The sequence below is a fragment of the Geotrypetes seraphini genome, chromosome 13 (assembly GCF_902459505.1).
Source record: "Geotrypetes seraphini chromosome 13, aGeoSer1.1, whole genome shotgun sequence".
In the NCBI taxonomy this organism is placed as follows: Eukaryota; Metazoa; Chordata; class Amphibia; order Gymnophiona; family Dermophiidae; genus Geotrypetes; species Geotrypetes seraphini.
Window position 1 is genome coordinate 64,001,053 of NC_047096.1, and position 17,496 is coordinate 64,018,548.

General features: G+C 42.6%; 1 protein-coding gene across 1 annotated transcript in view; it reads left to right on the forward strand.

Annotated features, from left to right (window-relative positions):
- PPP1R1B (protein phosphatase 1 regulatory inhibitor subunit 1B) overlaps window positions 1–388 on the forward strand; it is a 45,119-nt gene extending 44,731 nt beyond the window's left edge. Inside the window, exon 7 of the mRNA XM_033918435.1 lies at window positions 144–388. Within this exon, the coding sequence (XP_033774326.1) occupies window positions 144–178 (35 nt within the window). The 3' untranslated portion in view covers window positions 179–388. The remainder of the gene's footprint in view (window positions 1–143) is intronic.
- Window positions 389–17,496: the final 17,108 nt, after the last annotated feature.

The window sequence follows — 17,496 nt, forward strand, 5'->3', positions numbered from 1 at the left end:
CAGCAGAGGAATCAGGCACATTGGTAGAGCTGTGAGAGTCTCAGTATGTAGTGCAGAAATGAGGTACATTGATAGAGCTGTGGAAGGGGTGTTGCAGCACAGGAGTTAGATGCATGGAATGAATTGCTGTTTCTTTTTTCCAGAGTTTAAAGATCAGGAGAATCCCATCGCTGAGTGAGCTCACTGAGGTCTGCTCCTATACGATACTCTCTCTGCAGCTTGCTTTCTAGAAAGGAAGGGGAAGAAAGAAGAAGAGGTTGCATTCCATCAACTTAGCATCCAATTGGTTTCTTTGGGCAACTCTTGGCAACTATGGGAGAAAAGAGGCACCCAGGAGGCACACATACTCCTTTGTAGGCTGGTTAAATACAACTCGTATCTTATGCCACGTTGTCTCCTGGTGAACTTTGTTCACTGTGCTATATCATCAAGTATTCTTAATACTTTATTGCTATTGGTTAGTGCAATAAAGACATCATGGTATCTGACTGAACAATTAGAAAACAGCATACCCAGTGTGTATGTGTGTGTGTGTGTGTGTGTTATCAGCTATCCTGCTTTCCTTCATTTTTTTATCCTATCAGGAGTGTAGTTCCTTCCACATTGTAATATTTTAATTTATTATGTACTAGATTTCCACTTTAAAAAAATAGGACACCTGGCTGCGCCCTACCTCCACACGGACCTCGTTTCTCCTTCCTCAAGCTCAGGGCTACATCTAGAGGGCCTCTGCACATGCGCGGATGTCGAAGTGATGACATCACGAGTATGCATGTGACATGATCACATCAACGTCCACGCATGCACAGAGGCCCTCCAGATGCGGCCCCTGGACAAACTGCCAGGTTTTGGAAATCTCTATGGGTACTTGGACAGACACCAACACTCTCTTGCTGCCACATCCTCTCTATAAAACTTAGTAAGAGTGGACCATGTTGCTCTTCTACAAATCTCTTCAGGAGAAATTGCCCTTGTCTCTGCCAATGAAGATGCCACACCTCTAGTACAGTGCTTTCAAGGCAAATGGTGGCTGTTTTCCACAGCCAATGTATGCCAATGAGATAACCATATGAATCCATCTGGAGATGGTCACCTTAGATGCCACAGAAACCTCCTCAGGCTCGACTGAAGCACTAGCTTTATCTGGCAATAGTTAAACCCCTAAGCCATTCAATGCAATCTACCACACTGTAACAGGGGCTCTGGGCTCAGAAGGAAGATATTCTACCTTACCATTCTGTTTCCTCATTGCAACCAAGCTGCCAAGGAACCTCTTATTCATCTCAATGTGCCACTATCTCGGCCCATATCCTACTTTCCAAAGTTTTAGAAGTTTGGATATTCATCTGCTGTAAAAGTCTAAAAACAATACCTACAGAGAACATTTTATAACAGTTATAAGCCACTGGACTAATGATAGCAGCTCTGGCTAACATAATGCCAATACTATAGCCCAATGAGTCTACCATTGGATCAGAAGGAAAACTGATCCTATATATTAAGGGACTGGGACTTGTATACTGCCTTTTTGTAGTTATACAATCACAATCAAAGTGGTTTACATACAGGTACTACTAGCATTTTCCCTAGCTATCCAGGAGGGCTAATAATCTATTTAATGTATCTGGGGCAGTGGAGGATTAAGTGATTTGCGCAGGGTCACAAGGAGCAGTTTGGGGTTTGAACCCACAACCTCAGGGAGCTGAGGCTGTAGCTCTAATCACTGCACCACACTCTCCACAACATTGCCATCTGCAGTCTGAAAACCAAATCCCTGAACACAGATCCATGCCAAGTTGAAACGATGCCCTTCCTGAAAATACATTTATTGCACAAGGCAGAATCCAATCATTCCAACCTGGACCACTGTAAAATATGTCCTGTAGGGATAATTAAAATGGGTGTGCCACAAATTTTAATTAACTAAAACTGCTTAGGGAGGCTCAGTTACAGCAATTCACAGATCATGAGACCTGTAATCTGCTCATCTCTAACTGACTTTGCAACTGACTTATGTTATGAAGCCCTTTCATCCCTCTCTTTTTGGAAATTCACAAGAACCTTTCAATTGTCAACTGTATTTTGAAAGTCCTCTTTTTTTTTTTTTTTTTTTTTTTTAGTTCAATATTTTTTATTGATTTTTTTGAAAAAATATAAGAAACAGTTCAAGTACATGGTATCAAAATATAAAACAAAACATTTAGTATAACAAATATTCAGTTACATTGTGCAATGTAGAATTGAATCGTTTTAAAAGATCTAAAGTACTAGGACTGTTCATGAAAAATTAGTAAAAGAAAAGATAAGAGGAAAGAGAAATTGAAGGAAGAAAAAAAAAAAAAAAAAAAAAAAAAATGAGGAAAAAAGATGAAGGTAAAGAAAAAGAAGAGGAAGAGGAAGAAGAAGAAGAGAGGAGTGTCTATGAAATAGATTGAACATATGAGTCCAGGAATTTCCAGGGTGATTTACATTGTATCAAATTTTTGGAAAGTCCTCTTAATAACAAAAAGTACAATCATAACCATCTGAAAACCAAAACAACTGGAATGCTAAATTCAAGTTTACTAAAATTTGATATGTCGCTTATAAATTATCTAAGTGGTGTACATGATTACAAAAATAAATTTATAAAATTAAAAGGTAATCACAACCTTAATCATATAGCAGGATGGAGGTAATTATGCCTTTCCATTTTTGCACAAAAGAGTCATGGAGAGCACGCTGGATATGGTCTACTTGGATTTCAGCCAAGCCTTTGGTACATTTCTTCATAGGAGGCTCCTTAATAGACTGAGTGGCCTGGGAGTGGATCTCAAGGTGGTAAACTGGATTAAATTGGTTGACTGACAGATAACAGACATTTCACTCAGAGGAAAGAAAGGCGAGAAGCATTATGCCTCAAATATTGGTCCTGCGGCCAGTCATATTGAGTATCTTCGAAAAAGAGATTGCCGAAGCAGAAGGGAAAGTTTGCCTTTTTGTTAGGGTTACCAGATTTTACTCCTGTAAAATCCGGACCCATAGCCCTGCTCCCAGGCCCACCCCGCCCAAGTCATACACCGTTACACCCTAGTCTCACCTCCCAGCCCTGCCCCCTCAACCTGTTGCCTTCCTTGGGACCACGTTGGGAGGGCATCCGTGCATGTGCAGATGCCCTTCTTACGCGGTCCCGATGTGGAAGCTTTTCAAAACATAAGAAACGCCTTCACTGGATCAGACCTTAGGTCCATCTAGTCCGGCGACCCGCACATGCGGAGGCCAAGCTAGGTGTTCCCTGATAGAGACCTTGTTAACCCGTATCCCTCAATGTGCTTTGCAAGAAGGTGTGCATCCAACTTGCCCTTGAATCCCCGAATGGTGGTCTCCGTCACCACCTCCTCTGGGAGAGCATTCCAAGCGTCCACCGCTCGCTGTGTGAAACAGAACTTCCTGACATTTGTCCTGGGCCTGTTGCCCCTCAGTTTCAGTCCATGACCTCTTTGTCCGTGTCACATTTGACAGTGTGAATAACGATGTTTCTTGCTCTATTTTGTCGAATCCTTTTAGTATTTTAAAAGTCTCTATCATATCCCCTCGCAGTCTCCTCTTTTCGAGGGTGAACAGAGGCGTTCTTTGTAACTCAAATTTTCCATACCTTTTACTAGTTTCATGGCTCGCCTCTACACCTTCTCCAGCAGGGTTATATCCTTCTTTAGGTATGGAACCCGGACAAAGTGCTGGGTTTTGAAAAGCCGTCCATGTCTGGGAAAATCCGGACGTCTGGTAACTCTACTTTTGTAGATGACAAAAAGAGGGAAATTCCGTAAGGGTCGCCTAAAGTTAGGTGCCAGCAGGTGTCTAGATCACGTCTGCTGGCACTTAACTTAAATTGTTTTAATCAGCTTTAAGTTTCACGATAATTGATTGTGCCATTAAAAGCCGATAAAAAGCAATTTTTTTAAAACCTAGGCACCTTCCAAGACCAGCAGCTAACACTCGGCCACCTAGCAGTGCTTACTACTACTACCTATCATTGCTATAGCGCTTCTAGACATACACAGCGCTGTACATCAACACATAGAAGATACTGTCCCTGCTCCAAAGAGCTCACAATCTAGTCAAGACAGACAAACTGGACAAGAAGGTGCATCAATACACAATGCTTACAGAGAGAATGATAAGACAAATATTGGTGCTTAGAAGATGGGATGGAGTCTGGAACCGAAAGCATTCCCAAAGAAGCGGGCCCTGAGTATGGACTTCAACACCGCCAGAGACGAAGCTCGACGCACTGAGTCAGGAAGTCTGCTCCAGGCATACGGTGCAGCAAAGCAGTAGTGATGCCGCATGCCTTAAGTAGGCGTCTTTAGGGGCATAGTTGGTCTTGGGCCACTTTGTGCCACTAGGCGCAATTCTACGATGAACCTAGGCACCAGAAATGTAGGTCTTTAAAACTCTGGCCTACATTACTGACACCTAAGTTCGTCGTTAGGCACCAGTAGCCGCGATTCTCTAAGTGGCGCGTGAACGTGATTGACACGCGGTTTGCGCCATTTTTCTAGATGCCTGTCGTTTCAAGCACCACTTATAGAATCAGTCCCAAAGATCTGCAACAGAGTGGACACCCCTGAAAGAATAGATAACATGAGCAACCATCTACAAAAACTTGAAGACTGGACAAAAGCTTAGCAGTTAAGCTTTTAATACCAAGAACTGCAGAAATCTGAAGACACTGTACACGATGGGGAGGAGAGGCTATGTGCGCAGACCAGAAGAGAGACCCTGGAGCAATTTTATCTGATTGTTTCAAAGTGAAAAAGTGTATTGAGTTGATGGCCAAAGTCTGAGAAATGCTGTGCTACACAAAGAGAGGCATAACTAGGGTTACCAGACATCCGGATTTCCCCGGACATGTTCTCCTTTTGAGGACATGTCCGGGGGTCCGGACGGCTTTTCAAAACCCTGCATTTTATCCGGGTTTTGAAAAGCTTCCAACAAATCGCCATCGGGCATGAGAGCAGGCAGTGGGAGGGAAGCCTAGGGCAGGATTGGGGGTGGGACCAGAGCGTAACGGGGTGGGGATGGGTGGAACTGGGTAGGCCTGGGGGCGGGTCTAGGGGGTCCAGATTTTCCATTTGGAAAATCTGGTAATCGTAGGCATAACCAACTGAAAAAGTAGGTGATAATGTCTATGTCCAGGTCATTGGTGAGACTGAAACCTCACCTGGAATACTATGATTCGATTTGGGGGCTGTACATAAGTAAGAATATAAAAAGACTTGAGGTGGTCCAGAGAAAAGGAAACCAAACTGATAGGGGCTCTGCTCCAATAGACATACAAAAAGAGACTTGAACACCTAAATATTCAGGGCTGACCCTATCACCAGATGGACTAGGCTTCTGCTTAGGGTGGCAGAATCTGAGGGCAACAGCAGCACAGCTCCACTGTGTGGGGCTGAAGACACCATCACTAGGCCTTTCAGCTTCCAGCTGTGTTCAAACTGTACCGGGCCCTGCTCCCTCCAACAGGAAATTGCATTGATAGAAGGCTTCAAGTGCATGCCTGAGCTTATGGGCTGAACAAAAGCTTAGCAGTTAAGCTTTAATACCAAGAACTGCAGAAATCTGAAGACATTGTACGCAATGGGGGAGGAGAAACTGATGTGCACAGACCAGACCAGTGGCTAAAACAGTGTGCTTTGGATAATTTACTGTGCGTATGGCTCCAGTTTCTGAGGCTTTTTTCCCCCTGGATCTACATGAGTGAGACGGTAGATTACTATGTCTGATGTCATAAATTACGGGACCTCCTCAACTCAGGAGTGGGATTTAATATTATTTAGTTCTATATTTTTTGGACCATTTGGTGAGACAACATTTTTTGCTTTGAGCTTAAGGGCCCTACACTGACTGCACTTCCTGCTTTTAAGTACTGCAGCCTATAGGTGTGGCAGTGACTGAAAAAGCAGTGAATATGACCAAGGAAAAGATGCAGGCCAACAAGGGGAAAAATCCGGGCCCGGGGGGGGGGGGGGTAGGATAGGGAAAGGAAAGGAAGGATCAAATCTGCATATGGAGAGAGGAGAGGAGAAGAAAGAAGTGATGTTGGACACCTGGGTGAGGGAAGAAAAGAGATGCTGGCTGCAGAGGTAGAGAAGGGAATATGAAATGCTAGAGGGTGGCAGGGAAAGTGAGGAGAGATGCTAGATATGGCAGAGGGGATGTTGGGGGGGGTTCCAAAGGAAGGGGAGATGTTGAACATCTTTGTGGCAGAGAAGGGGAGATAATGGACAATTGGGGGCTATACCGTTTATCAGTGTTGTCATTAAAAAGTGGTTTATCGACTACATACAGCCAGAAAAAAATTCTAATTAATTTAATACAAGAGGTGTTCAATAATTTATCTACCTCAGTAGGAACGAAAAGAGTTTTCAAAAATTTATGTTTAGCTCCATACACTTCATCCACTTTTCCTGCAATGACTTTAACCCCTTTGAAAAGAATTCTTCTGTTTGACCTTCAAACCAGAATGTCACAGCTTCCTTGACGTCTTCATCACTTGAAAACCGCTGTCCATGGAGAGATTTCTTCAAAACTCAGAATAGGAAATAATCCGAGGGAGCTAGGGTGGATGATTCAGCTGCTGAAACCCACATTATTGCATTGTGAAGAAGCAGCATACCTACTGTGAGTTTTCCTTGTCTTTTCTCCTTGACTCCTGCAAAGCAATCATTGTATTGGCGTAACTCTAGATTATTGCAACTCTAGATTATTGCAACATCCTCTACTTCCCCTGCCCTGCAACAATGACTGAACAATTACAAACAATTCAAAATAGACTCGTCTACTCATCAGGAAACATGACCACATTACAGAAGCATTCATCAACTCATACTGGCTCCCAATTCAGGAAAGAATACTATTTAAATTCTACAGTATACTAATTAAAACTATAAACGGAGACAGCCCAATCTACCCAAACAACCGCCTCATCCAAACTACCTCAACCAGACATAGACAAACTCACACCCCATGCACACACCCTCCAATCAAAGAAGTTAAACAGGAAAAAATATACGATGGCCTCCTAGCCACTCAAGCAGCAAAACTAGATAACCAAATCTCCAATTTACTGATAACAACCCCAGACTACAAGATGTTCAGAAAATAAATAAAAAACATACTCTTCAAGAAATCCCTGAAAAAGTCTTAACATCATGAATACCTTCCTTCTTCCCATCTTCTTCTTGACTCACCGATACTACCTGATCTACTCTTTACCTTCACTAGAAATGATCAATGATCTTCCTATGTAACCTACCGTCTATAACTCTTTTGTAATTCGCCTTGAACCACAAGGTAATGACGGAATAGAAATCTCTAATGTAATGTAACTCTTCCTGCTTCCACAGGCCATGCAGTGTGAGGGTCATCTTCAATGGATTCTCAACCTCACTTAAACTACTTGTTCCAAAATTTTACTTTGTAGGACAATGGGGCAGACTCGCCATAAACTGCAGTCATGCATTCATATGTAATAGAAGTAGTAGTTCATGGATCTCCTTTGACTTTTTCCTTTTTCTGTGAGAAATTTTATCATTGAACAGTGCTCCAAATCTAGCAGTTTCTTACTTGATTCACATGAGGACTCTCCTGACATCCTGTCTCTTGGAATGTTAGACTGGCATGAGTAACCTTGAGACATATCACAACATGCACAGACTTGTTTCAACACACTTGCTACTTTCTTTCATACTCAAGTAGGTAAATGATTGAATGCCCCTTATAGGATAGAGGAAAGAGAGAAGAGAAACAATATGTTTCAAAGAATAGATGAGCAATACAAGGCAGGCACACTATCCTCCTCAAGATCAAACTCTGTATGATCAATCTATAATAAATGCTAAAGTAAAGTAATGGGTCTTCAGACCAACTGTTAATTTTGTGTAGGAAGCTGGAAGTTCAGCCCGAAGTGGTAGTGAAAGTGAATTCCATAAGGCTAGAACTAAATAGAAAAAGGCTGAAAATGGGTAGATTCCAAATATACTGTACCTTAGACAGGGGTGGTAGAGAAGTGAATAGTAGTTCAGATCAGGGCAGGATTAACCAATAGGCCAAGTAGGCACGTGCCTAGGGCCCAGAATGAAGGAGGCCCAATGAAGGAGGGCATCAACATTGTTTTTTCCAAATGGCGATGGGCCCCTCCAGCATCGATCCACAACGCTGGCCCCCCCCCGATCGGCAATGCGGGCCCCAACCCAATCAGCAACGCAGCCCTCACCCATCGACGGAAAGTAAGACAAGCAAGCAACGCGGGTAAGAAAGGCAATGGGAACTGTAATTGTGCAAGCGGTGTTGCTTGCCCAAAGCTTCCCTCTGACGCAGATTCCTGTTTCCGCCTGGGCGCATGGTGGGGTGGGGCGGGGCAGGGGGCCCAGTGTACTTGTGTGCCTAGGGGCCCTCGACGAATTAATCCTGCCCTGGTTCAGAAGAAGAACAGAGATGGTGAGCAGAAAGGTAGGGCACTATAAGTAGGATGGGAAACCAATATAGAGTGCTTTGTGAGCAAGAATAAGAATCTTATACTTGAAACGATAGTGAATTGGAAGCCAATGGTGTTGATATAACAGTCTGAACTTGCTTAGTATATAAAGAGAACCTAGAGTACAGGAAGGATAACAGAGGTACGAGATCTCTTAGGCTTCCGCGGCTGGTGTCATGATTGCGTTGTTGTCCGGGTCTCACCGCATCTGGGAAGGTAGAATCGACATTTCAGCCATCATGCTGTGGCTTTCTTCAGGGTACCTTCCCAGATATGGCAAGATCCGGACAACAGCATCAATCAACGGAGATATAATATAAACATTTAAATACCTGTAATCTATTCATGCATATATGAACCTTTTTTAGATGGAAGAAAAATGTAGAACTAGAGGATGACATGAAGTTGCAAGAAGTAAGACCAGGGAGTAATATCAGGAAATATTTTTTTTCACAGAAAACGTGGAATTCAAATGATGGAATTCAAAACAGGTGTGCGATATACACAGAGGATGACTTAATGGCAAAAAGGGTGGAAACTAGGCAGTGTAGGCTTCATCTCAAATCAATAGTGAAATAAGAACATAAGAATAGCCAACGGCCCATCTAGTCCAGTATCCTGTCTTCACAGAGGCTAATCCAGTCACAAGTACCTGGCAAAAACCCAAATAGTAGCAGCATTCCATGCCACTAATCCAGGACAAGCAGTGGCTTCTCCCATGTCTGTCTTAACAGCAGTTTATGGACTTTTCCTCCAGGAACTTGTCCAAACCTTTTTTTTAAACCAGCTATAATAAGCACTCTTACCACATCCTCTGACAATGCATTCCAGAGCTTAATTAGTCTCTGAGTGAAAAAAAAAAATTTCCTCCTATTGGTTTTAAAAGTATTACTGTAATTTCATCGAATGTTTCCTAGCCTTTGTAAACCTGGATGCGGTAAAAAAAATCTATTCACTTGTACCTGTTCTACATCGCTCGATTATATCTCCCCTCAGCCATCTCTTTTCCAAGCTGAAGAGCCCTAACCTCTGTAGTCTTTCCTCATTCGAGAGGAGTTCCATCCCCTTTATCATCTTGGTCGCTCTTCTTTGAACCTTTTCTAGTGCCTTTTCTTCTTGCACTTCTAAAAAGTCAAGGTGGGCAAAGGGATGGAAATAACTTGCAGCTACAATCCTAAACAATTTACAGAGCAGACTGGATGGGCCACATTGGGTTTTATCTGTCATTTACTATGTTACTGTATTACCAGAGTATGTTCCTATTCCTTCCCTATTTCTGCACTCTACCAATTTACTGCCAACAAAAAAAAAAAATGCAAAGGAAAAGTCACACAGCTCTACTCCTCCTCACATCTGTTAATTCACTAGGCACTGACAGCTTTCACTCTAGCAATTAGAAGAAAACCTGAAATATTACAGCCAAAGTTTACGCCACAGTTTGCCCTGGAATGAAATGATCTGTTCAGCTGTGAGTGTATGGAGATTAAGTGGAGGGGAGGAGGACGGGGAGAACACTGCCTGTCCTATTACCCTGCCATGTGGCAGGACTTGTTCCTCAGGATACCAGCCTGCCAGACTCACACATTCTGCTCTCATTTGGATTTGCACTCTGGGACTTGCTAAATCGTGCCCAGATTAGGGACATTCTGTACATACTGCACAACTTGCACTTCAAATCTGTAATCAGCATCCTTTCTTTTATTCAGTGGTCACACATTATCCAGCTGCTAAGGAAGCACCATGCCGGGCAGCTGGATGAAACACACTTTAAGGGCTTTGTTTTAATCTGCAAATACCTATTGGCACAATAGGGAATTTGTGCTTAAATGCACACAATATGTTTCTCTGTTTCCAAAACACAGGCATTCCAGACAAGCAAGAAGTGACATTCTATCCAGCCTCTGACTTTGAATGCATTTCCTATGGCAAGATTTTCACCCCAGCACTCTCTAAATTTGAAAACTAATGTTCCCTCAGGAGACTTTCAAAGGTTATGGGGTGGAAGGAGGAGGCAAAACAAACTAACTAAACTAAACTAAGCCTTAGGTTTATATACCGCATCTTCTCCACTGAAGTGGAGCTCGACACGGTTTACAGAGTTTAAAAAATATGGGAAGAGAGAAGAGAAAGAGTTTACAAAGCATAGAGGGGTACAGATATAACTCGAGGTAGGTTACAGAAGTGGTCAGAAACCACTTCACAGGTCGCAGACCTGATGGGCCGCCGCGGGAGCGGACCGCTGGGCGAGATGGACCTCGGTCTGACCCAGTGGAGGCAACTTCTTATGTTCTTATGTTCATAAAAAGAGGGGATGTAATCAGGAGAAGAGATGATTATATGCTAGAGAAAAGCCAGGTTTTCAGTGGTTTTCGGAATAGTTGGAGGGCGTCCAGGTTCCGCAGCGGGACAGTGAGGTCGTTCCAGAGGCCGGTGATTTTGGAGAGGAGGGATCTACCCAGTTTACCTGCATGGAGGATGCCGTGTAGAGAGGGGAAGGATAGTTTATGTCCGTGGGCAGATCTGGTGGTCGTTGGTGTCGGGGCGAGGAAGGATAGAGGGATTAGGGGCGGAAGGATGCCGTGAATGATCTTGAAAGCCAGGCAGGAGCATTTGAAATGAATTCTGGAAAGTACTGGGAGCCAGTGAAGATTGGTACAAGATGTACAAGATGCAGGCACTTTTATTCTGAAACTAAGTTGTTGCATATTATCAAACCACCTTTGTGCAAAAGAAGGGACTTGACACTATCCGTGTTTCGATTAACACATATCTGTCACACTGGTTTGAACAGACAAAGTTGTCCCACAACACATATACGTGGCCAGAGTGCAATTGTGAACGCAGAGGCAAGAAATGTCTCTGAGAGTGGGGGGAGGTGGGGTATTTATTTATTCAATTTTCTATACCGTTCTCCCAGAGGAGCTCAGAACGGTTTACATGAATTTATTTAGGTACTTAAGCATTTTTCCCAAGGACAAAAACCGCGATGCACACTGTGATAAGCCTCTCTTGACCTCAAACAATAAATAATGTCTGATAAAGACCCTTGGCCCACTCATTTCTTTACAATTGCTCTCTGCCTTGACCAGCCTAGCTAAGGACGTCTTCCAGTTAGCCATTTAAGCATGACTACCACAAGAAACCTACATGTCAATTTTGTCCTTTTGTGGTTTACATCGAGTAGAATTAAGAACCAGTGATATTCCCGCTGAGGAAGGCATGGAGTCAGTAATACTCTGTAGGACTTCAGGGAATACTCCTACAGAGAAAACACTGAGGGGTACAGGGAGTCAATGACTAGTGCACTAGTACTAAGGGAGCCCTTCCCTGATTTTCTGCTCCCTTGGCAGAGCCTGCAAAAGGAGATGCCTGAGTGTTTGTCAGTGTATAAAGTCTATCAGGTGTTGTATACCATACCAGGACTGAAGAGATGTAAACTGAACCTCGTAAAAACTGTTATCACTTTCTATTATATACTAATACCAAACTCAAGGCACCACCACCAGTCCATTTGTAAGTTATTAGAAATATCGGAGGACAACGTGATAATTTCAAGAAGTACCTCAATTTAATGTCAGGGGAAGTCCAAGCACACCTGAGATGGGCTGCCATCCTTACTGGGTCATGCAAAACTGCTCTGACACTTGCTTGGTCTCCAAATATGGTGACTGTATTCCCATTTTGGACAGGAGCAGCCATTATTTACTAGGTAGGCCAGGCTCTTAACAATTACTTAATTCCTAGTGACAGGCATATATCAAATTAATAAACCTCATTACAGCATGCAATCAGGTGGCCCCAAACTACCACTCGTGGGCCAGACCCAAGCTGCAAAGTTCCTTTCGCTGGTTCTCAAAGAAAAGACAAAAACGCAAACACAGTACACACTCATATGTTAGACCCTCATTAGCTAAGAGATGTTAGGCCACTGAGGGTATGGGAAGAGAGGGATAGAGATATGTTAGACTGCAAGGGGGAAGGAGATGAGAGATGGGGAGATGCTGGATCACTGAAGAGGACAGGAAGGTGCTGGACTACATGAGGGAGGCTTCTGGATGCATGGGAAGGGAGAAGACGGAGAGAGGAGATGCTAGACAGGTTGGGGGAGGAGAGATGCTAGCCTGAGGGAGGGGGAGAGAGAGAAGAGAGAAATGCTAGATCTGGTAGGGGAAAAACAAGAGGGGAGATGCTGGACAGTTGGGAGGGGAAGAAGGAAGAGCAAGAAGAGAGATGCTAGACTGGGAGGGAGGGCAAATGAGAGAGAGAGAGGGGAATACAGGAATACAAAAGGCAGATCTTTTCCAAACATATACAAAAAAATGCAGCACAAAACCCCCCACACACTTAGCCTTCAGTCTCACTCACTGGAATGATATATCTTACTCTCTAGGATGAACCACCTTTGGTGTCTCTGAATAATGCATGTTCACTGTTAGTAAATGCTCTGCATCAGCTACACTGAATTGTTTTGAAGTAATAATGAGCCTTTGTCAGTTCTTTGACAAAGGGAAGCATAAGAACATAAGAAAAGCCCTACAAGGTCAGATTAATATCCAGCAGATCCCAAAAGGGGTCTGCATTGTTTCTCCCAATTCTACCTATGTAATATTTTTTTAAAATTTGTTCCTCTGGCAAATTGTCCAAACCTCTTTGAATCCTGCTAAGTTGGTTGCCTTGACCACATCCTCTGGCAACAGATTCCACAGCTTAATTATGCGCTGAATGGGAAAAAAATTGCTCTAAGTTCTGTTTTTAAATTTGTCGGTATCATACAGTATCCAGTATCCTCTTGGTTGGTTTGTTTTTTGTGTGTGTGTGTGTGTTGTTTTTCAAGTTTCTCATGCACCTTTTCTGACTTCATTTGAATGTTTCCTTAAATCTATATATATAAAATCGGAGGTATGTATGTGTGTATGTATGTATGTGTGTGTGTATGTGCCGCGATCACGCAAAAACGGCTTAACCGATTTGAACGAAACTTGGTATGCAGATCCCTCGCTACCTGGGGTGATATGTTCTGGGGGTCTCGCGGCCCACCTGCACACGTGGGCGGAGCTACAAACAGAAAATCAGATTTCACCCATTCATGTCAATGGAAAAAATGTAAAAAGCTGCCATTCTCACAGTAATTCAAAAACGGCTTGACCGATTTGAACGAAACTTGGTATGCAGATCCCTCGCTACCTGGGGTGATATGTTCTGGGGGTCTTGCGGCCCACCTGCACACGTGGGCGGAGCTACAAACAGAAAATCAGATTTCACCCATTCATGTCAATGGAAAAAATGTAAAAAGCTGCCATTCTCACAGTAATTCAAAAACGGCTTGACCGATTTGAACGAAACTTGGTATGCAGATCCCTCACTACCTGGGGTGGTATGTTCTGGGGGTCTCGCGGCCCACCTGCACATGTGGGCGGAGCTACTAACTGAAAATCAGATTTCACCCATTCATGTCAATGGAAAAAATGTAAAAAGCTGCCATTCTCACAGTAATTCAAAAACGGCTTAACCGATTTGAACGAAACTTGGTATGCAGATCTCTCACTACCTGGGGTGATATGTTCTGGGGGTATCGCGGCCCACCTGCACACGTGGGCGGAGCTACAAACAGAAAATCAGATTTCACCCATTCATGTCAATGGAAAAAATGTAAAAAGCTGCCATTCTCACAGTAATTCAAAAACGGCTTGACCGATTTGAACGAAACTTGGTATGCAGATCCCTCACTACCTGGGGTGATATGTTCTGGGGGTCTCGCGGCCCACAACTCTATGTTGCTTGCTCAAGGGTGGGTTCACCCAAGAATTTATATGTTCTTGCTCCTGGAGGTGAAACTAAAAATGTTGTTTATAATCAAGTTTTGCATTAGTTGTATTGTATTCATTTTGTCAAATATTTCACATTATAATTTGAATATATGTGTGTGTGTGTGTATGTATGTATGTTCCAGCATAACTCTTCAATGCATGGACAGATTTCAACCAAACTTGACATACACATTACTTACGATCTGAGGACAAACACTGTGGGGGTGGGAAGGGGGGGGATATGTAAAAATGATTGAAAATGACAGATTTTAGTATCTACCCCATAGTGTTTCGGGCTCACAGATGCATACTCAGCATAACTCTGAAACGCATGGAGAGATTTCAACCAAACTTGGTACACATATGACTTACTATCTGGGGAAAAATATTGTGCAGGTGGGACTGGGTAAAATAATGTGGGGGTGGGAAGGGGGTGATATGTTAAAATTATCAAAAGCGACAGATATTAATGTCCAACCCATAGTTTTCGGGCTCGCAGAGATGAATACCGACACTCCCGATGCCGTTTAAGTCTAAGTTCAGCCCCATAGAGAGGGACATTCCTTTGGGACATGTGGAGGGTAGGGGGTTGGGACATGGGGGTGGGGCATATGGGACATGTGGGGGGGTAACGTGGGGGGTGGGACATGTGGGACATAGTAGGGTGGGACATGTAGGGGGTTGGACATTTTGGGATAAGTAAATATCCGGGCAACGCAGGGTAATCAGCTAGTTAGTTATAAGAACATAAGAATTACCGCTGCTGGGTCAGACCAGTGGTCCATCGTGCCCAGCAATCCGCTCCCGTGGTGGCCCCTAGGTCAAAGACCAGTGCCCTAACTGAGACCAGCCCTACCTGCATGGGGGGTCTCTCCAAGTAACGCCCCGGACATCCTGTATTCGTGTATAAGATTTTTGTTACTGACATGCATCACTTTACACTTATCCACATTGAACCTCAATTGTCATATCGCGGCCCATTTCTCAAGCTGGTTATGTCGCGTTGCAGATCTTCGCAATCCTCCTGCGTCTTCACTACTCTGAATAACTTAGTATTGTCTGCAAATTTAATCACCTCACTTGTCGTATCAATTTCCAGATCATTTATAAATATGTTGAAGAGCATGGGTCCAAGCACTAAACCCTGCGGCACTCCACTGGTGATGCTTTTCCCGTCCGAGTATTGTCCATTTACCCCCACTCTCTGTTTCCTATCCACCAGCCAGTTTTTAATCCACATGAGTATTTCACCCTCGATTACATGGCTCACAATTTTTCGAAGTAGTTGTTTATGTTCTATACTTTCTCCACTGCTATTCAATATATTTCTTGCACCTCTGTTGACTTTATGTCAATCTATTGGCTTTAATGTTTTCGCTTATGCCGACGATATCCAACTTCTGCATCCCATCGATACCAATAATCCTTCTGACATATCAGTAATCAACACAAAATTAGATCAAATACATAACTGGTTAAACAATAATAAACTTGAATTGAATATCACGAAATCCAATGTACTACTTTTTCCCTGGAAGGACAACCCCAAACTAAGCCTCCCAATCTCTATTAAGGGTCATCCTTTACTAGAGGTCAACAATATTAAAATACTTGGAGTTATTTTCGATCACTCTCTTTCCTTCCACGACCATATTAGTAATGTTATAAAGTCTTCATTCTTCCGACTTCGACAAATCCGCTCTGTATCTCAGTTCCTTAATGCCAATTCTCTAAACATCCTCATTCATTCACTTGTCATTTCAAAGATAGATTACTGTAATGCCCTGTTCAAAGGTATAGCACAAAAGGAAATAAAACGCTTACAGATAATACAAAATACATCCATTAAACTTATCTTTAAAGCAAAAAAATTTGATCACGTAACGCCGCTCCTTAAGGAAGCCCATTGGCTTCCGGTGGGTCATCGAATAATATATAAACTCAGTTTGATCGCCTTTAAATCACTTCTTTACAAAACACCAGCTTTCATTCACAAACTGTTAATCCCTTATACAGCTAATAGAACTTTAAGATCTGCCGAACAACATCTTCTAACAATTCCATCGCTAAAAATAATTAATACACGTCGTCAGTTTATTTTTTCAGTCACTGCACCCCAGACATGGAATTCTTTACCGATCTTTCTAAGGGAAGAAACTAACTTAGAAAAATTTAAATGTAAACTAAAAACATTCCTGTTCAATGACGCATTTATAAACTAATTAGCTTCTAAGTGTCTCTTTAAAAATTTTTAGAATCTCATAAATTTAACCTTTCGAGTCTTATTTCCGATTTTTACTCTTTTATCAAATTTTATCTTCTTAAAATTATTATCATTATACCTCCCTTATGTGCCTTCCCTTTATGTACATTCTACTGTATTTAAAATGTAACTTCATCCCCTTATTTTCCTTTTGTCTCCAGTCTTGTCAAATTTGTTTTTTAACCTTGTTAGTAGTATCTTTTATGATTTTGTTTTTATATTGTAATTTTATTATATTGTACATCGCTTCGAATTTAGAAGAAGCGATTCATCAAAAACGTATTAAACTTGAAACTTGAAACTTGAAACTTGAAACCTTGTTGAACGCCTTCTGAAAATCCAGATATACAATGTCGACCGGCTCGCCCTTGTCTATCTGCCTGTTTACTCCCTCGAAGAAGTGCAGCAAGTTCATCAAGCAAGATCTTCCTTTGCTGAAGCCTCCTAGCTGGTCCTCATCAAATCGTGTCCATCAAGGTGCTCAATAATGCGGTCCTTTATCAGTGCCTCTACCATCTTTCCCGGTACCAAGGTCTGTAGTTTCCCGGATAACCCCTCAAACCTTTCTTGAAGATCGGCGTAACATTCGCCACCTTCCTGTTACTCTATCTTATCTTTCTATATATAATATGGACTCTATCTCCCCCCTCCCCTTTTTACAAAGCTGCACTAGCATTTTTAGCACTGGCTGCCTTGGTAAGAGCTCTGACGCTCATATAATTCCTATGAGCATCCGAGCTGTTACCACCATGGTCGGCGCTAAAAACACTGGCGTGGCTTTGTAAAGGAGGGGGGTGTATGCTCTACCTCCATTTACACCCCATGTTATTGTTTTAATATATATATAATGTTGAAGTTGTAAGTAGCAACCTACACCAGTTACTTGAATATATTTTCTTGTAATT